General features: G+C 50.1%; 1 protein-coding gene across 1 annotated transcript; it reads right to left on the reverse strand.

Annotated features, from left to right (window-relative positions):
• Nucleotides 1-1,054: 1,054 nt before the first annotated feature.
• On the reverse strand, nucleotides 1,055-11,652 carry PROKR2 (prokineticin receptor 2). The gene is made up of 2 exons (XM_075527843.1): nucleotides 11,195-11,652; nucleotides 1,055-1,751 (listed from the first exon to the last, which is right to left on the reverse strand). Exons 1-2 carry the CDS (start codon nucleotides 11,650-11,652, stop codon nucleotides 1,055-1,057), a joined length of 1,155 nt encoding a protein of 384 aa, XP_075383958.1.
• Between the last annotated feature and the right edge of the window lie 9,399 nt (nucleotides 11,653-21,051).

The raw sequence follows: 21,051 nt of genomic DNA on the forward strand, positions 1-21,051 counted from the left end.
ACCATTTGGTCATGGGTACAGTTGGAAAGTATTTTCACAAACATCACTTATAATGGATTTTCCCCATCGTCCTACAGGATAGGTAGAGAAGGCATTTTCATCATTCCCATGCCAACTTCTCTGAAGAGGCCAGTGCCCGGAGAGGGACATCAGCCATTCGAGTGACGCAAAACTGGGAGCTGAAGCCTGGTCTTTGGAGTCCCAAATAAGAGCCCATTTCATAAAAGAGTGTTCAAGAAAACTGGCCCAGGTCTTGGCGAAATGGCCATCAAGACTATGTTCCTCACCGGTGGCAGCCTCAGCCCCTAGTGTGCTTCCTGTCTTCCCATCTGAAGCCCGAGCCTCTGAAATCCTGTCCATGAAGGGTCAGGAGCTGCGGCTGTTGCTCGTCTCAGGATTGCTCCCCTTCATGAAAAGGAAACAACAGTGACGGCCTTTCAAGCATCCGTGGGAAAGGGATTTTGGGCTCTTTGAAAGGACAGCGTTGTAGATGGCCATACTGGCTGGCCCGGTTAAGAGACAGGTTCATCTCTGGCGTCCAGAATCCGTGGGAGGAGCTGGGCAGGAAAGCCCCGTGCGATGGCAGGCACCCCTTCCCAGGAGGCTGTAAAACCCTTAAGCTTCCTGTCAGGTCCAAGTGCGCTCTTTCCAGAGGCCCGTGATCTTCGGCACCGATGAGATATAAGTGAGGGAAGCTAGAGGCTGGGTACTGATAACCATTTGTGGCTCTTGCCTGCATCTCTAGGTCCTGCATGGAGCTGGCCGACTCCAGCAGCTTCTGCTGAGATTTCACTCTTATGTTTTTGCACGTGATGGATGTCAGCTACACTTGGCCTCACCTACATGCGCCGTTGGTGGGGGGGGGTGCACACAGGAGATGCCGAGCAGACCTCAGATGAAGGCTGGTGCGGTGTGCTCTGCCCTTCAAGGCCCAGCCCTGGAGGACGGTGGAGCGTGAACCACGGTGGAGTTGTTCTTCACCATGCAATCCAGGAGTGTGGCTGATGGTGCGTGATGGATGCTTCTGGGCTTTCAATTGGTAAACACCTGCAGATCACTTCAGCCTGATACAGTCCACCTCTTCAGTGGCGGGCATGACGCTAGTCTTCAGGTCAAGGTCAGCACTGGACTTGCTCCCGTGGTGGGTGGGGCGCCAGTGGAGCAGCATCATCTTCTTGAAGTACTTCATGGTGTTATTCTTGACGGTGACGAAGCACACCGTGTTGATCATGCTGTTGCTCATGGCGATGCACTCGACGACATAGAAGGCCGTGAGGTAGTGCTTCTCCTTCACAAACACGGTGGGGAAGAAGTCGCGCACGATGGTGAAGCCGTAGAAGGGCGCCCAGCACAGCACGTAGGCCATGAGGATGCACATGAGCACCAGCACCGTCTTCCGACGGCAGCGCAGCCGCTTCCGGATCTGTTCTGTTTGGAAGCCAGGGACTGTCTTGAACCAGAGCTCCCGGGAGATCCTGGCATAGCACAGGGTCATGGTGACCACGGGGCCCACAAACTCGATACCAAAGATGAAGAGGAAATAGGACTTATAGTACAGCTGCTGGTCCACGGGCCAGATCTGGCCACAGAAGATCTTCTCCTGTTTTTTGACGATGAAGAGGACAGTTTCGGTGGCAAAGTAGGCCGATGGGATGGCGATGAGAATGGACACCATCCAGACTAGTGTAATCAGGAAGGAGGCCGTTTGATAATTCATGCGTGGCTTCAAGGGGTGAACGATAGCAAGGTACCTGGTGGGAGAGGAAAGCTGAGAATAAGAATGCACATGCGTTTCATTCACCTCAAGGCCACGTGAGACAAGCTGGCATGCTGATGGCCTTAAGTCTATTACCCAGCTTCAACAAGCTTTAAATTAGTTTAGCGATGTGGTTTGGCATTTGGCGTAGCAGAGTGGTTTAGGGCAAACAGCACAGGCTGGGGTCAAGCAGGATAAGTAATTCCAGGCTCATCACCTGAATGGCTCGTGCTCTGGGCTGAATTACCCAATGTCTGTGAATTTTATTTTCTCAAATGCAGCAATGGATAGAACAACACGTAGCTTCCAGGGTAGGAGCCCTGATGGCACAGCGGTTCTTTATTGGGCTGCTAACCACAAGGTCCTCAGTTCGAAACCACCAGCCGCTCTGTGGGACAGGAAGCTTTCTACTCCCATAAAGAGTTACAGTCTCAGAAACCCGCAGCAGCTGTCCTGCTCTGTCCTATAGGGTCACTATCAGTCATCAGGGAGTGAGTTTGATTTGGAGCTTCCAGGGATACTGTGAATATTAAACAAAGTAATTAATATATCAATAAAAATGCTAGTAGGTGCCCAATACTTACTGTTGCTCTTATCATTATCATTATATTGGGAGTCTTCTTTCCACCACCTTTGCGTTCAAGCTCTCCATTCTGCCCAAGAACACAGGGCTTTCAAAGCCCTCCATTTCAAACACTGCATCCAGAGTTGAGAGGTGAGAGAAGGGTGTGGTCATCACTGAGAGGTGGGGTATTGTCCCCGGGCACTGGACAGGGACCCTCTTCCCAACCCTCAGTGCCACCCTGCGTTAGAGGCAGGAAGGCAGAGGTGGGAATGTGGGGGAAGGGAAGGCCAGCGAGAAGTAAATGGCTTTCCATCTTCCCTTCGTAAAGACCAGTATCCAGGCTCCTTTTACAAAACATCGGCATCGGGCCCACCCAGGTCATCCAGTATAATCTAGTTGATGGTTAGCTGATTGACAACTTCATTTTCATCTCCTCTCTTTATTACGCTCTGCCATGTAACCTAACATATTCACAGGCTCTTGGGATTACAATGAGAACGTCTTTTGGGAGAGGGAGGAATGCTTCTAGCACACTAAATCCTAAACACTTCATAATGCACTCAGTTGAAAATTTACTCTCTCAACCTGGGTCTATCATTAAAGAAACAAAACAAACAAACAACCCACCCTCACCGCCCCCCAAATTCACTGCCCTTGATTCAATTCCAACTCATGGTGACCCTGTAAGACAGAGTAGAACTGCCCCTTTGGGTTTCTAGGACTTTTAATCTTCAGGGGAGCAGAGAACCTCAGTTTTCCTCCTTAGAGCAACTGGTGGGTTTGAACAGATGATCTTAGGGCTAGCAGCTCAGTGTGTACCTTTCATCACAAAAAAGGATCACAATAACCAAGACCGATGGGCATTTCCACATTCCTGCTTATTCTGTGGCAGACACTTAATTTCTAATTAGTTTCATCCAAAAGCATCTTCCTCATTCTGTAGGGTGTTTCAAAATTCAGAGCTGTCCCCAGTACATCACGAGGGAAAGAATGCCGACCCTGGGTTATTCCTAGGGACTGCATGCCAGCGGTGCATACTTAGTGAAATCAGTTAAGTTCCTGAGGCACAGTTTTATCTGGGGACAGGAATAACTGCACTGATTAGCACTCGGGCTTTTGTGTCAGTATCCTAGAAAGTAAGTTTCAGAAAGCATCCTGGGAGCTGTCCACTGGCCAGAGGGCGACCTGCAAGGTCTTTCTTGCTGCTGACCTGCTTAGATGTGTGTCCTGGACAAGCCGCCCCTTCTATGATCTCTATGACTAGAAATTGGACCACTTCGTGGTCTGCTCTGCATGATCCTAGGTTCTTACTGCGGGGGCAGTAAGACACTCTGCTGGGTGGCTCTTCTGATATTTCTGGGCAGTGACCCAAGTAAGCATATTTTCCCTAGGGACAAAGTTCAGTATACAGGGAGACCTGTGTTTATGTTTCAGGGGACACAGGCCCATCTAGTTCCAGGTTTGGGTATGAGTCAGTCCCCACACTCATTCAAAGAAGCCCATTTTCAATATCAGCATCATCAGGACAAGGCGAGCGTTTGGCCATCCATTCTTCTAATCACTGTTTCGTTGCCTTTCTATGGATTTAGAACCTGAGCAGGGAGAGAGGGTGCTAGTTACTCTGCACCTTTGAACCACCCCATCCTCCTTCACGAAGCCTTCCCACATGGCACTAATGACACAATAGCACATCTTCCTCTCGATTTATCCCCTGATGGTTCTTATGCTTCACAAATACTAGCTTTGTCTGGAAGAAAAGTTCCTTGAGATCAAGGATTATAGCTTCTATTATTTTATGTTTCTGTGTGTGTAGGCTGGACACACAGGAAAAGCAAAAAATTAGCTCTGGCTCTACCAGGACATGGCAGATGCTGGTGGTGTCTCGCTCACCCTTCTTTGCTCTTGTCACTTCAATGTGCACCTGTCAACTCTCACATCCCAGCACCTACATTTCTGTGTCTGAAGATTTCCTCTGACCTCCAAAGTCCTCTAGTATTTCTAGAGTGACTCTCACCAATGGATTTTGAGCATTGGTGTATGGCTAAAGTTTGACCGCAACTTGGCTAGACCATAATTCTCAGTGGTTTGACAGATAGTACATAAGCACCCACTGTCTTGGAATCTGATGGGAGCCATCAGTTAAAAGGGGAGTTCCCCTGGGGGCGTTGTCTGCATCCAGCACATATGATGTTCTGGTAAAGCTTGCCCTCTCTTCATCCCTCATGTGACTTGTCATCTCTGACTCCTGGTTTGGGGGATGTGAGCCAGAAATCTGCCATCTGGTCTACTGATTTGGCATTTGCCAGCCTGTACCACCATGTGTGTCAGGAGAGACCACCAGTATGATGTCTGACCTGTGGATTTGGAACTTGCAGTCTCCCTAACTGTGTGAGCAATATCCTTGAAATCTATTTCTCTCTCTCTATGTATAATATGTATGTATGTACACACACACACACACACACACACACACTTTACTGGCTTTGCTCCTCTAGAGAACCCAGCCTTACACATTTGGTGCTAGAGGAGTAAAATGACCAGGATGAGTTTTCTGAATTGGTTCTCAAGTATGGCTTGTGTTAAAGGTACTGATGACTACATGCCCAGTAGTAAAACGTTTGGTAAATTCCATTATCTTTTCATTTCCCCTTTCAATGAACTTTTTGATGCCCCCCCTTTATGCAAACTATCACCACCGATGGATCAAATATTTGTGAAAAATGATGCCGAGTGGTTACATATTTGATACTTCCCTACAATTTCACCAGAATGATAAGTACCAGGAAGCCAGCTGGTTGGTCCTACTTTCACCAGACAAGGGATGAGTTCAAAGCTCGAGTTACGGCTCAAGAGCCATACACCAAACCTGAAAGTTGCTACTTGTGATGTGAAAGTATTTTTTTTTCATAGTAAAAACTAAAAACCGCACCTTGAAGCCTTGAATCTTATCACAAGAGCGGTTGCATCACAACACCCACTGAATTCCCAAAAATGAGATCCTGAAACTGGGGATCGAGCTATCTAGACCTATAATTCGGAACCCAGGGACATCGAACCCCTAAATTCCGTGGAGTCATTCATGCCAACTGAACCCGTCCTCTTACTCCCATCTGAAGACATTGCATTTCTGTCTGCTAAGTCACCCTGTGAAACCACTGTCCTCTCCCCATTTGACGAGGTCACCTGAGCCACCATCACCTGAGGTGCAGCCAGGCAAAGACTTGAGGAGACATTGCTGAATGCTCCCAGGACCTACCCCATCACCCATTTTTGTCTCTAGACTTACAATTCGATTGAAGTTCTAGTGAACCTCAAGCAGGGAAGAGCAAAGTGTGACTCACGAAGAGATATACTGTGCCCCTAAAGAACTGCCTGCGTTTTCTAAGAGACACCAGGAGAAATCTGTGGGGGAATGATATTAAGGGTGTGGGATAATGGTATGAAGAGCAATCTAAGTTTATGGATACGGGCCTACTAAGAACAGATTATTTATTCAATATTTCAGCTCAAGAAGTTATAAAAAGGAAGTTGTTGTTTGCTGTGGTTAGGTCAGTCACGATGGTTCTGACTCAAAGCGACCCCATTACAACCGAATAAACCACTGCCCGGCCTTGTGCCATCGTCAAACTTGTTATGTTTGTGTCCATTGTTGGGACCAATGATCATTTATTTGATTGGTTCACTGACGCTTGAATTAAGTGGTGGCCTAATCTAACTTAAGCCGAAAGGCCAGACCTGCATTAGTATATTCTAGAAGAAGATAGCAAAGGCCGAGTAAAACTGGCGTATTAGAGTGCGTGTCTCTGACTGGACTCACAGATCATCATGGAGTGCCCAGAGGACATACTTTTTACCACAATCATGAGGATGTAAATTGTGAAGGGAACCCCAGGACCCTTGAAGACTGCTATAATTTCTATTTTATGTCAGCTAGATTTGACAGTGGGGACTGCCCAAACCATAACGAGACACCAGACTACAAGAGGGCTAAGTGGATTCTGTGATGGTAGGGGCCAAGTGGAGGCACTTAATTGACAAAGACCAGGTGGGGCTGGTGGACATGATGGACCGCATAGTCACAGCAGTCCTCAGAACAATCTGATTAGGATGGACTGATGGCATTGGCTACTTAGACATGGGGCCCCTAAGAATGCAATGGATGGGAGATCTACTTGATCCGTATAACTGGAAGAATTCTAGTTCAAGTGAATGGGAGTTAACTACACTCTGCCACGAGGACTCCATATTAGAATGTGGGAAACTAATCTGACAAGATTCACATCTTCTATCTCAGAATGGATTACATCTCATCAACAAGAAAACAAAAGCTTTCCAACTGGACCAATAAACAACATCATGATAAATGGGGGGAAGCTTGACGTCTCCAATAATGTCACTTTACATCGAGCCTCTGCTCGAGTATTCCCTGAACGCAAGAACATTTTGTTCTACTAACATTGAATTTTGTGATGTTCACCTTCCTGACAAGATCACTGAAGACAAAATGGGTGCCTAAGCAACTGTGGTGAAGAAAGCTGATGGTGCCCGGCTTTCAAAACATATAGCATCTGGGGTCTTAAATGCTTGAAGATAAACAAGTGGGCATCTAGCTCAGAAGCAACAAAGTTCATGTGGAAGAAATATACCAGCCTGTGTGATCATGAGGTGTTGATGGGACCAGGTATCAGGCATCAAAGACCTAGAACAAAAAATCATATCAATGTGAATGAGGGGGAGCATGGACTGGACACACAAAGCCCATCTGTAGGCAACTAGACATCCCCTTACAGAAGGGTCACAAGGAAGAGACAAGCCAGTCAGGGTGCAATATAGCACCAATGAACCAGACAACGTTCCTCTAGTTCTTTAATGCTGCCTCCCCATCCCCACTATCATGACCCCAATTTTACTTGCAAATCTGGCTAGACCAGAGCATGTACACGGGTACAGATAAGAGCTGGAAACACAGGGAATCCAGGACAGATAAACCCGTCAGAAACAATAATGAAAGTAGTGATGTCAGGAGGGTAAGAGGAAGTTGGGGGGGAGGGGCAGGGGAATAGGGAACTGATCACAATTATCTACCTATAACTCCCTCCCAGGGGGATGGACAACAGAAAAGTGGGTGAAAGAAGACAGGGAATCCAGGACAGATAACCCCCTTAGGACAAATTAAAGGAGCAGCGATATTAGGAGGGTAAGGAGTGGGGTGAATAAGGGGGAACTGATCACAATGATCGACATATGGCCCCCATCCAAGGGGGATGAAAAGCAGTAATGTGGGTGAAATGAGACAGCAGTCTTGGTGTAAAAACTTTTAAAAAAAGAGAATAATTTATAAATTATCAAGGGGACATGGGGGAAGGAGTGGAGAAGGGACGGGGAGAAACGATGAGCTGATGCCAGGGGCTCAAGTAGAAAGACATATGTTTTGAAAAAGATGATGACAACATATGTGAAGATGTGTTTGACAAAATGGATGCATGTATGGATTGTGATAAGAGCCGTAACAGCCCCAATTAAAAAAAAAAACGACTCTGAATGCTAGACGCAGCACTTGGCATGCCGTCTGTGGGCAGCAGAGCTTTGGGAGTTTTCTAAGCTTGAAGTGCCTTGCAAAGGTTTGCTCCCTGATGGTGAGAGGTGGATGCTGAATGTGCATCAGGAGACTTTGATGGACAGCCTTGAGTCCTTGGTGGACGGAGAGACAGGTTTAGGAGAATCTTGTGATGGTCTAGAAAGGACTTACAAGAGGGTTGCCAGGACTTGGTAGAGGGCTGGACACAAGGGGTGTGGCTGAGCAGTCTGAGAAATTCCCAGGATACCACCCCCCACATTGAAAGACAAAAGCTTCGGAGGGATAAAGCAGATGGGAGCAGTGATAAATGACATTCATCCGGAGGAGATGGATCAAAAAACAGCCCAAGAGATTCCTGTTCAGTAGGGCATGGGCTGGGGCCTATCAGTTCCCGTGGTGAATTCTGTTCGGCTGGACTGATAGGCACTCCTGTTTGAGGCTGGTGAGCTTCAGAGTTGGAAGCATCGTTTTTCCTGCAGGAACTTCATGTTATAAAAAGCAAGTTACTTCTTATGCCGGCATGTGCATTTTATCACCAAATAATTAGCTGGCTGACTAAAATCGACAACAGACCTGATTAGCACTGAGAAGTAGGGGAAAAACAGGTGAAGGGAGACAAAAGAGCTGGAAGATTACAAAGCACGTCAACAGGAGTTTCAGCCCAGGTCACCACGGCAGACAGACAGTAACCCCAATGTGACAGGAACTGAACAGGTGGCCTCACTGGTTCACATGAATGCAACATATGTAAGATTTGTCATAGGCCGCTAGTCCCTGCTTTCCTTTACCAATTGGTAACAGAGCAAGGATTTAGGAAACATTACATGCAAATGTATGCAAATGAGGACCCCAGATGTATGTAAAATAGCAAAGACAGGCACATCTTTCCCTCTTTTCTGCAAACAACCCTGCTACCTTGTTTAATAACCAGCTCTGTAAGGAAGTCCCTAGGAAATGTATCCTGTATGATTCCATCTAGACCAGCGGCTCTCAACCCCCCAAAGGGGTCCCGACCGACCCTTTCACGGGGGTCGCCCAATTCATAACAGTAGCAAAATTACAGTGATGAAGTAGCAATGAAAATAATCTTATGGTTGGGGGTCACCACAACACGATGTATGAAAGGGTCTCGGCATTAGGAATGCTGAGAACCATGGATCTAGACCTACTCCTCACTTACCAACAACAATCTTGTTTTCTCATCTTTTGCATTGACAACAACAGTTAAAAGACAGTCTACTCTCTGACTATGTTGTGCATCCAAGGGGAACCCAGCAGCAAGGGGGAGGAGAAGAGCCAGGTTGCTGAGAGGGCGTGAGGCCACTCAGGCAGCTGGTGGTTCTTTTTTATTCAAGTTCAAATTCTGCCTTTATTTACAAAATGGTGTGATAAAAACTCCCCTCCCCACCAGCTGGTGGTTCTTACGAGCAGAGTAGGGTGGAGGAGCTGGTACAGGGCCATGAGGAGTCCTGGGCAGGCAGATAGATGATGCATAGGAGGGGCAGATAGCGAGGCCCAGAACAGGTGGCAGGAACCACAGGGGTTGGTTGGGAAACTAGGAAGTCTCTTGTCCTTAAGAGGCTCCTCTGTCACCGCTACAGCTTCTGCTGCATCCAGGTGGCTGGGCATCATCACCTGCTTGTGGGTCTGGGACCCACCCATACCGAGGACCATCTCTGGGGCAGGCAGAATGGGAAGGTGAAGATGTGAGGCACAGAGACCTGGAGCACCAGGTAATTGAAGGCCCATGCTGCTCTGTAGGTAGCAGGCACACCCTGATCACCACTACCACCATTGACCCAATCCCCCAGCTCCATGGCTGTGGGGAAGTCATGCTGGCGAAGAGGGTCTCACCATGTCATGCACATCCCTAGGACACACTGTAGGTGTCCAAGGGGTTCCAAGCAAGGAGGTGGGGCACCAGCACCAAAGACACCCTGATTTTCACAGAACAACCGGGACTCTGGAATTTAACCATGTTGCTAGGGGAGGAGGGGGTGTAAATGAAACTGAAGAACAAGCTGCCACAGCAGTTACCTACACTTTATTCAGAATTATGGGGCTATCCTACCAAAAGAAAATTAATTGCCAAGAAGGTGCTGAGTAATTTTTTTCCCCTTCCCACCCAAAAGGGTGGTAGGTCACCTCACTTGGGATTAGATTGTCTGGAAACTCTCCAGCAGGTATCCCTCCCTTTCCTACTCCCTGGAGGCAGGGCTGCTTGGCTGATCAGTCACCCCGGCTTCCGGCTTCCGGATGCTTTCTGGGCTACAGTACTCACAGTTGTTAAGCCCGGTGGTAGAAATATAAACTAATGGTTGCTCAGGGTGGGGGAAATCGACTGGCAAGCGGCCTAAGGAAATCTTCCAAGGGATGGAAATATCTTGATCTGGGGAGCCTTTCCTGGAATAAATTGGTGTGTGTTATTTTGAGTGGGAGCTACCCTCTTGACTGCTGTGTTGGTTCGGGATAGAAATCGCCTGAAGTTGATGATTTAGCTTTTGTGTTTGATGTCACTCACTGTCACAGGCATGCATGCACCGGAATTAGAGGCAGTGTCTGGGGGCAGAGTCAAGAGCTGGGGCCAAGGGCGGGGCTCAAAGCTGTTAGGTAGCCAGATAGAGGGCTGTTCCCCTCCACGCCTAGGGGGCCCCCTATAGGAAGTTGGAAGCGAATAAAGCTGCTTATATTCAGACCCTGGAGCCAGGAAGGCAGTACACCAGGGTGGGCCCAATCTAGGCAAGGTGGGCTTAATTAAGCCAATGGGGTCAACCAGCACCGTGGACCCCGCCTCCCAGAGGAAGGCCCTAAAAAAGCCTGAACCGGGAGACCACCTTCTTCTCTTTGAGCGGCAACACCACGGTTCATGGCCAGGGGTCCCCCACAGCTGTGCCTCAGTCTCTCTTTCTCTCATTTTTCCCCTCTGGCCTCAGAGGCGCCATGTGTGGGTGTGCTAAGCCCTGAGGGCGCCCGTGGTCGGGACTGTAAAACCTGAAACTTCTTCCATCCTTTATAAAAAAAAAAAACCCACTTGGATCATAAACCAGGCTTCAGCATGAATTCTTTCTTGTGCAAAGCCAAGGACCGAGGCATTTCTCAGCCAGGAAATCAAACAAAGCCTTACCCTTGCCCATGCTTTTTGGGAACAAGGACAACTGAAGAAGTAAGGTTTCTCTTGCCCCTGTACAGATCAGTGAGTGTTCAAATGTGGGCCAGTGCCAGCCTGTCTGGTCTTAAGTGAAGAAAGAGGCAGCCTGGCCTTCCCCTCGGTGTTACTCTGGCCCAACCGGCTCACCTGTCGATGGCGATGGCCAGCAAGGCATTGGTGGAGACGTAGAGTGAGACAGTGCGCAGGTAATTGACAGAGGCACAAAGCACGTGGCCATGCTCCCAGGAGAGCTGTCGCACCACATAGTAGTCCATCTCGAAGGGGCAGCAGACGATGGCCACCAGGAAGTCGGAGATGGCCAGGTTAGCAATGAGCAGGTTGGTGAGGTTGCGCAGCTTCTTATAGCGGGCGAGGGCAGCTATGAAGACAAAATTGCCAATGCCGCAGACCAGCATGATGCCTGCCAGGGCGACACCAATGACGATCTTGGCGGCAAAGAAGGTCCTGGTCTTGGTCATATCTTCGTCTTCATCCAGAGGGAGGTCATAGTCACCGTAACTGAAGTTGTAGGGAAGGGAGGAGGCATGGTCTTGGAGTGGGTTGAAGTTGGGTGCAAAACTAGTGTTTCTGTTCCGGGCTGCCATGGTGTCGCCCACGGAAGTGGTGCTGAGGGAGGGGGGTGGTGTGTGTGTGTGTGTGTGTGTGTGTGTGTGTGTGTGCGTGCGTGTGTGTGTCTGTTGTTCCTACGTGCTCCAAGATGGGTGTCCGTACCTTCTGTTCTTACAGGGTCAGTAAGTGTAGCATCCCGGGCCACATCTTTGGAGAGTCAACATGCCATCTGACTGGATCCTGGAAGGAGACACAACGAGTGGGCAACATGCAGGAGAATACCTGTAAGCATTTTCCCAGAGTTCCCCCCAGGTGAAGGCCAACCAGACCCCTGTCTACTGGCAGTCAGAACCACCTAGGATTGGGTCCAGGGAACCAGAGAACTGATGGCCGGGAGGTCCCCCATGGGCACAGGATGAACTAGAGTCCCAGTGTTTGTCAGAGTGGACAAGACCCCCTTCTAGAGGGTGCTGGAACCACCCAGTAGGACTGCAGAAGCAACCATTTTAGGGGATGGATTATGGGTTTAAAGTACTAAAAAATTTAATTTCCAAGAAGATGCTGAATAACCCCCTTCCCCTCCTGTCCCCTGAAAAAAGGGGCAGTAGGCTACATGTGAAAAAATTATGGACTAGACTTCAGAAAGAAACACTCAAGAATGTATCTCTGTCCTGTTTGCAGGGGGCTGGGATACTTTGGGTGCTCAGTGGCCTCAGCACCACCCTCAGTGCGATCTCCCCCTTGGAGCTTCTGGTAGCTCTCAGAGCCACGGCATTCACTGTATTTCACCACCCGCTGACCAGGCCCCAGGGTCTTTCCTGGAAAGCAGGGCACCATGCCTGAGAACCTCTTGTAGGGATGGAAACATCCTGTATCTTTCTCTGCCGGGCAGGGAGCTGAGTGACTCGGTGCACACTCTGCGGAACAGAAGCTGTGCTGTTACTTCTAGGCAGCTGCCTGGACTCACTTCACTGCTACCTCGCTGGTCCTGGCCAAACCACCGCCCAATCCATTTTCATGTGGGCAGGATGAGTCATCTTGGGCTAGTGATTTCTGCTCCCCAACCTTCCTGTAAAAGAAATCCCTGCTGCCCAGCCTATGGCCCGGCACAGAGCCAGGGGCTGGAAAAATCATGTGGTGAACGCACTAATGAGGAGCTGGACCAGGATGCTGCGCAGGGGAGGGGACGTGGGTGGGAGGGAATTTTTTGGCTGCTACCTTGGTCTTGGGGAACCAAAGGCAGAAAGAAATTCTTTGTTTACCTCTTTTCTACCACCACCCCCGCATACCCCATCCTACCCCACCCCAATTTAATAGGATCTACACTCTATCACCTCTCATCTGGCCCCCTTGCTGCCCACCCAGAATTTCCTTGTCTGGAAGGCATCAACTGGCTTCATCTAGAACTATGTCCTCTGGGAGCCGTGGGGTCTTCAATGCAAGACAAAAGAAAACAGATCCCAGTTGGGGATCTGGGGAGTGGGATCTCAGAAGTGTTCAGGAGACCCTGTCCTCAAAGGGTCAGAATAAATCCTTTGAATTCTTGGTGCCAACATGCCCGCAGGGAGGGAAGAGTTTGAGGTGCTGAGCCCTGGGTAATTGGTATTCTAGGGTCCAGGGCACCGCTGAGGACTGGAGAAACCACCCACGGGATGGGCGACCGCACCATCCAGCTCTGAAGACCCCTCCCAATTCACAGCACCCTTGAAATGCTATCAAGTCTGGGGCGTTGGTAGCATGAAGCAGGTCAAAATGGACAGCGCATTTGGCTCAAGGTTCTGAGGGGAAGGAAGAACGAGGCGGCCAGGACCCACTCTCTGGGAAGGGGCAGCTCTGGAAGTGGGTGTTAGGGACTCTCCAACCGACGAAGCGCCTGCCTGCTCTGTGCTCCAGGGTGGAAGAGAGATCTAAGACGTGGGCCCACACCACACCTGGGGTGTCCTCCTTCTGGGCCCCCTCTTGGTCCAAATGCAAGGCCCCAATCTCCGGAGGAGGAGAAGCCACAGTGCGGCGGTACCTGACAACCCTAGTCCGCTTCCCAAGCCTAGCGCACTGGGCACGCACCTCGCAGGGCAGGTCCGGCTCCTCTAGGTGGGTTGTACTCCCGGCTCTGTACTAGCAGGCTCCGGGTCCCTTCCCTAGGCTTCTTCAATAATCCCCCCCACCCCCGAACCGTCCCCGGGGTGCCACCCCAGCCCCACTCCTAAGGCATTTTGGCGCCCCCCCCCGACCCCCTCCCGCCCTGGCTGCAGCCCCAGCGGATTGGACGGGCCTCCGGGGGGTCTCCTGGAATCAACTCCCTACCCACGGCTAGTCCCGGGCGCCCCGGGAATGGCGAGGGGCAACGCAGCCTGACTCTGCCTAAGAAGCGGGCGTCCCAGCCTGCGGTCCTGGCGACGCCCAGGAGCCCCGGGACAGCGCCCAGCGTGGCACGTACCTGTCTGGACAGCTCAGCTGCCCTGCGACCCTGAGAGCCGAGGCCGGTGGGAGCGCGCGGCGCCGCTCGGGGATCGGGACCTACTCTCGCCGAGGCTCGCGGGCCCGCAGCTCAGCTTTCTCTCTAGCCCAGAGCTCGGCCCCCGCAGCCTCCCTGGCTCTCCTCCAGCCGGACGTGGTGCCCCGCCTCCCCGCTCGCCCCGGGCCCCCAGTCCGCGCTGCCCCGCCCCGCCCCAGGGTCCCCTGCTCACCCGCTCTTGAAGGCTGATGGTAGGCGCCTGGATCTCTCCCCGGTCCCGCGCTCTTACCGGTGCGCCCTGGGCGCGCGAGGCGCACGAACTCCGGGTGCGTGGGCAGATCCCCAGTCCATGGGGTGGACCCCCTCACCGTGCTTGCTGCGCCCTCGCACCCCAGTCTGAATGGCACCTGTGGCCGCGTTCTGATGGTGTGATTCCGAAGAACTGACCCCAAAGGGGTCGCTAGTGCCTGGGAAATGTGTCCTCTTAGCTCCCTCCCACCCGCCACCGACCACTCGCCAGCCACTCGCTGGCCCCTTCTAGGTGCCTACGTAAGAGGAGCCGAGGTTCCTGGGGGTACCGCAGCCTCGTGGTGCCTGTTCGCTGGTTCCTGCGGAGTCTTCGGTGCCTTGGACAGGGCAATGTGGGCCTTTGGAAGGTGGTCGTGGAGCAAACCTCTCCGGGATGAGGCAGGAGAGGGGACAGCTTGATCAGTTATCACTGCCAGTCCCTTGGCCATTCAAAGACATCCGGCGGGATCCGTCGGTGGTGGGTGGAGCTCTGTGGACAATGTTCGCAGCTCGCTCCCGCCCCCCCCACCCTACCCCCCACTTTCCTTCCAACAGCCTCTGATTTAGATATCACTCATAATCTCTGCGGTCTTTGGTTTCCTTATACGCCTAGTGAGGGAGTGAGGGGATTCAATCAAGCCTACAGGTAGCCAGAGGAAGCCCTTGAATTTGACTGAGAGCTGAGCCAGGAAATCAACAGGGACATCCTATCAGTTTATTGCCTGGTCTGAATGTAGACTCTGTTGTGTCAGATTTTTCCTGCTCAGACCCCCCCCCCCAAGAGAAGTTAGAATTTCAGGATTTTACAAATAATCTGTTGGATTAAATAAAGCAAAGCGAAAGGGCTGGTCAAACAGAAGAGGTCTCAAACTGAATACAGCCTGCTGGGCTGTCAGGGGCGTGGCTGGAATAGATTCCCATGCAGGACTCCTAGTGCTGGTATGTAGCACAGACCCAACCCTGGCTGGCCCTGCACCATCCTTGCAATGCTGGAGCCCTGGGATGCAGTCACTGTGTCCCTCAATCTCCTTGAAACGGTTTCTCTCTCTCTCTCTCTCTCTCTCTCTCTCTCTCTCTCTCTCTCTCTCTCTCTCTCTCTCTCTCTCTCTCTCTCTCTCTCTCTCTCTCTCTCTCTCTTTCTCTTTTTCTTTACCGGACCCTCTACCAAGTATCACAGTCCTCCTGGTTTACCAATCTAGAATGCCTGGGCAGGTGATATCAGAATGTCATTACACAGTGACTGGTTCTGTAGGGCTGCCTTCCTCGTTTTAGGTGGAACTAGCTCCATCCCTCTTCTCTGTCTTTGGCCTCTCCACAAACATGGGCAAAGCAAGGAGATCCAAGCTGGCTCCTCTCCGCACAGGAGGGGGCATGCTTGCAGCTGGTGCTTTGAACAGAGGAACTTCCAGTTACATAGGCAAACGGAGGCGCAGCTGTTTGAGGAGGGGTGGGGCAGTGGCGGGCAGCCACCTCCATGCCTGGGCACACTCTTTAAAACGCCTTTCAAAGATCTAATGCATCCGTGCCAATGTCAACGAGAGGTTTCCCTACTCTGATGAGGAGACCAGCAGACGTGTGGGACCCTCTGGCATTTGCCCCTTTGCAGAGTCCTCAGGAACAGAGGCATGGCAATGCCACTTCCACTGGAATCTGGAAACCCGTCAGTGCCGTTGGCATAACTCAAAGTCCTGACCATTCTCAGCAGGGCGGGCCCGTGCTTAGGGATGAACACGTAGGCCCCATGGGGACATTGATTCCTTTGGGAAACAGGTGACAAATCCCAGAGGAAGTCATCTTTGTATGGGTTTCCCCCAGAGCAGAGTTGGTTGCAGAGAGTTTATTTGGGAGATGATTCCAGGAAACACAAAGGAGAGCAAGGGGAGGGAGTTGATGCCAGTTCAAGGTGCATTAATTAATAAGCAGGGCAGCCGAGCATCTGAGAAGCCCTGTGGAACATGCCCCTGCAGGAAAGGGAGGCTGGGACACGCATCCACAGGTGCATACCCTCCCCCATGAAATCCATCACGTTCCAAAGACTGCACATTTTCTTCACTTCGGAGTTGTCCCCTGTGTGGCTGGAGAAAGCCGGAAACTTCAGGCCTTTGGATGGCAAGCTTTCAGGGTGCTGGGGATGGCACCTGAAGCGGGGCAACGGAGACATGGGCCGAGCAATCCATCTCACGTTAGTTATAAGAGGCAAGCCAAGGGAAGGATAACACGAGGCCTTAGGGATTCACCAGAGAAACCTGGGGTGAGGTGGGATTTTGAGAGGAGCTGGATATTTTGTGTTACAGATAGAGGCAGGAGTCCTTGAGTGGTGCCAGTGGTCAATAAACAAAGCAGCTCACCTAAAAGTTGCAGGTTCAAGTCCACTCAGAGGTGCAACAGAAGAACTAGGTAATCTACTTCCAAAACAACAACAATAAGTCAGCCATGGAAAGCCCTAGAGAACACAGTTCTTCTCTGACACACATGGGGGTGACCAAGAGTCAGAATTGGCTTGACAGCAACCGGTTACTGGTTTTATATCATCTTCCACTGTTTCCTTTTGCAAATAACAAGAGAGTTTCAAAAAGTTTGTGGAGAAATGGAAAGAAAAGATAAGCCTCCCCGCCCCCACCCCCACCCTCTCATGCACAGTTGCTGAGTAGTGTGTGTGTTTGTAAATGTCCTAATGATGGGCCACATTGGCTTACTATTTTCAAACGGTGCCTGGAGTGGATGACTTTTCATTTTGAGCTGTTATAACATCAATATTTCTCACTAAAATGAGTGATAAAATAGTGATTAGACTGTACTCCGTCAAAGGTGGAAATTTTGAGAGACCCAGAGAAACAAGACAGTGTCAAGTTCTGGCTCTCCAGGTTCATAATTTCTTCTTATTATTAAAAATTATTTTTTATCAATCATTTATTGGGATCTCTTACAGAGAGCACAACATTCCATAGTTCAATCACATCAAGCGGTATTGTTCAGTTGCTACCACCATAAGTTTCAAAAACAGTTTCTTTCTTCTTGAACTCCTTGATATCAGCTCCCCTTTATCCCTCCCCTCCCTCCCCTCCAGGAACCCTTATTATTGTTGTTGTTGTATATCTTACATCAACCAATATATCCATTCACATACCATTCTGTTGCTTGGTCCCCTCCAGTCCAGGTTCATAATTTTGACAGCTATTGCCACGCTTAGCGTCATAGGTTTTGCGTGTTGCCAGTCAACTGCTATCGAGTCTGTGCCAACTCACAGTGACCCTACAGGACAGGGTAGAACTGCCCTGGTGAGTTTCGGAGACTGTAACTCTTTACAGTCAGAGAAAACCCTGTCTTTCTCTCTTGGAATGGCTGGCAATTTCTAACCAACAACCTAGCAGACTACAGCCCAACGCATAACCAGGACCCCCAAATGGCTCTTCATTTAAGCCTTCTGTTGAGGCTGAAGAAGGCATGCTATCTCAGAAACACCACTGAGGTGCAATGCTTCACTTTCATATGGCTTTTCTAACCATGGACTTGTACCTCCCACCCATTGATAGACTGGGCCATACTCTTGCAAGGGCTTGGTCCTTCTGCTATGGAAATCAATGGAAGCTTGAAAACCCACCCAAAGGAATTGTTTCCCTTGGGATCTAGTTAGGCGATTGGTCGGTTTTGCTTTCCTGCTAGGCTTATCTAAGGGTCAACCCTGTAAAGCTTTGGAGTGGAGTGGGTCATTTGGACCCAAGATCCCTCTGCTGAGAACCACTTAGACCCAGAAGAGAGACCCAGAAGAGAGAGCATCAAAGATAGTGACTATGGGCTTCCTGACCTGGGAGCGAGAGCTTCGTGTCTCCCTGGAGAAGTTCATCAGAGCTTTATCTGTTGCTAAAGGCCTGTGAAATGTACCCTGTGCGATGTGCACCCCTCTGGGCAGCTTGGTGGGAGCTGGTGGTAGAGACTTAGAAAGGCTCATAAGAACAAATCCGAGTAATTTGAGAATCTGTTATTATTGTTTATTGTTTTCTTTCTTTAAACAATAATAATGGCTTTCCTTTGCCTGCACTGTGTAAAGTATCTTGTGTGGCCGGCTCTATCACAGATGAACAGAGCACCAATGCCATGGTTGATGCCAGGATGTGTCTCATTCCCAGCAGCCTCGTGGCTGCCCGAAGTTGGAGCCACAGGCTCCCTTCCATGTGCAATGAAGGTAGACACAGAGGCAGGCCCTGGCAGCCCCTCTCTCCCATCTGCCACCACTCTTCACACTGTGTTCCTCTCAGTCAGTCAGACTGAATGTCTCTGCTCCAGAGACTATTACCTCGAGTTATTTTTCTGTGTGTCTGTGGAGTAATTGTAAACAAATTAGAAATGTACTCTGCTATTGGCAATGGACACCTTGTTAGGCAAACTCTTTGATTATGCTGAAAGTCAATGTAACTAAATTGGAAATGGTGGAGGTTCATTAATGGCTCAGGGTGCGTTGGCTCTGACTACCACCTTCCATTCGCCCAGCTTTTTCAGGGCTCCGCTGTGAGTAAGTCAGCAAGATGAGCGGCTAACCAACCCGACCCGAGTCAAGGTCTTTTTCTCTCTTTAGTTTCTTCCTTCCTGCAGAGCATTCGATGTGAGTCAGTGGTTGAATTCTTCACTTCCAGGTGGGAGACCCTGGTTTGATTCCCAGCACCCCCCAAGGCTTCTTATGATGCTTGAGAAGCTTTTAGTGGCGCTTTCCATGTAAGACAGACAGAAGAAAGGCCGGGAGATCCACTCCCCCAAATCAGCCAATGACAACTATGGGTCACAGCCATCTGACCAGTCAACAGTGTTCCATGGTGCATGGGTCGCCATGAGTTAGGCGCCTAACCCACCAGGGCACCTAACAAAGAAGAGGAAAAATAGAAAGAAGAGGAGGAGGCAGGAGGAGAAAGCATGCTAAATCAAGATGAGGCCTTGGGGTAGCTAGAACTAGTTCACTGGGGAGCACTGGGGCATGGAAGCAGAGGGGTGCAGGAGCCTCCTGTTCAGGACTGTTCTCAAGGAGTGCTAATTCCCCTTTCCCTCCTGCCCATGGGAAGAGCAGAATTTTGGGGTCAGAGAAAGCCCGCTGGAAAAGAAATGCCTAGACTCGGTTGGAAGACAACACCCTGAAATAAAGAAGGTGAGAGTCTCTCTCTCTCTCTCTCTCTCTCTCTCTCTCTCTCTCTGTGTGTGTGTGTGAGGGAGGATGCCATAGGGTATTGCTTACATGGCTAGGATTCCTTGGCTGGACCAGGTCTCCACATTTCTCATCCTCCAGCAGCTTCCTCTGAGCATGTCCTTCTGCTGATGGCAGAGATACAAGAACAAATGAGCCACAATGTACGATCCCAGTTGCATCCTCTGCCTGCATCATGTTGGCTGAAACTGGTTCCATAGCTGAACTCAGAGTCCTCGGGTGGGCAGTTCACTCACCACTTTGGAAGAGCCTTCCAAGTTGCCAGGCAAAGACCATGCTTGCTTGGAGGAGTGAGGACTTGGGACCAAAGGGTACAATCCTTTCAACGGAGCCCCCGAGCCTTGGATTCAGGACAGTCAGCCAGGCTTCTGCAGCTGCTGCTCCCACTTCGTGAGCCTCCACGTGGTGTTGTGGCCTCTAATTTCCTGAGAGTTTTGACTGTATTGCTTGTCATCATGAAAATACCTGACAGGTCCAGGCATTTTCACACAGGAGAAAACAGACGGGTTGCTGAGATTCTAAAGGGCACACTGTCTGGTAGAGCTGGCACTCAAATCAGGTTCTAAAATCCAGGCTCCTTCCGCTATACCAGAGGATTGTGGTTTCCTTCAAGTAAGAGGCACACGGACTGGGGCCAGGATTCATCCCACCTTCTCTTGATTGTGAATGGCATTCAATGACCCCAAAAGATACTTTGAAGTCTGTGTTAGGCTGCTTTTTCTAGAGAAGTAAAACCAACAGTGCTGCATGTCCACATCTAGAAAGAGATTTATCTCAAGAAATGGCCCACACTGTGGTCAAGGTGAGCATGTCCAGTCCAGTCCAATCCAGTCCAGTCCAGTCTTTGGGTTAGATGTGAGCTGAAGGTTTCTCCTGACTCCTCTAGCTGCAGGGGCTGATGAACAGGAAATAGGAAGAAGAAGCAGGAAGACCACAGGCTGGTGGATGCCAAGGTGAATGGATCCGATGTTGAGAGATTTAATCCGAGGTTGACAGTCAGATGATGGCAAACCAGTTGCAGGATCCAAACCCAACAGCAGGGTTGAGTGAGCTTCCACACAATTACTTTATACTATGAATAGGCCACACCCTGAATGAAACCTCCTTCAATTGTATCAAAGCTGTGGTCAGACTTAAGGAGGTCTATATTCCCCACAGCTTCTTGGCTGCTTCCCATAAGATCCCATCACGGAGTTGACAACACTCTATTAGTTCATATCATGGGAAAATCCTGGCCCATCCAAGTTGACACAAAACCTAAAGATCACTAAGTCTTTGCTTATGACATCTGTGAACATGACCTTGTTAAGAACAAAGGCCTTTGAAGATGATATCAGTTAAGTTAACATGTAGTCATAATGGGGATAGTGTGGGTCTTAATTCAAAAGACACAGAAGGAGACTATTCATGTGAAGATGAAGGCAGACATAGAGTTACACTGCAGCAGCAAGCCAGGGAATGCCTGGAGCTGCCAGGACTGGGAATGGAGGAGGCAAGCCT

The sequence above is a fragment of the Tenrec ecaudatus genome, chromosome 12 (genome assembly GCF_050624435.1).
Source record: "Tenrec ecaudatus isolate mTenEca1 chromosome 12, mTenEca1.hap1, whole genome shotgun sequence".
NCBI lineage: Eukaryota > Metazoa > Chordata > Mammalia > Afrosoricida > Tenrecidae > Tenrec > Tenrec ecaudatus.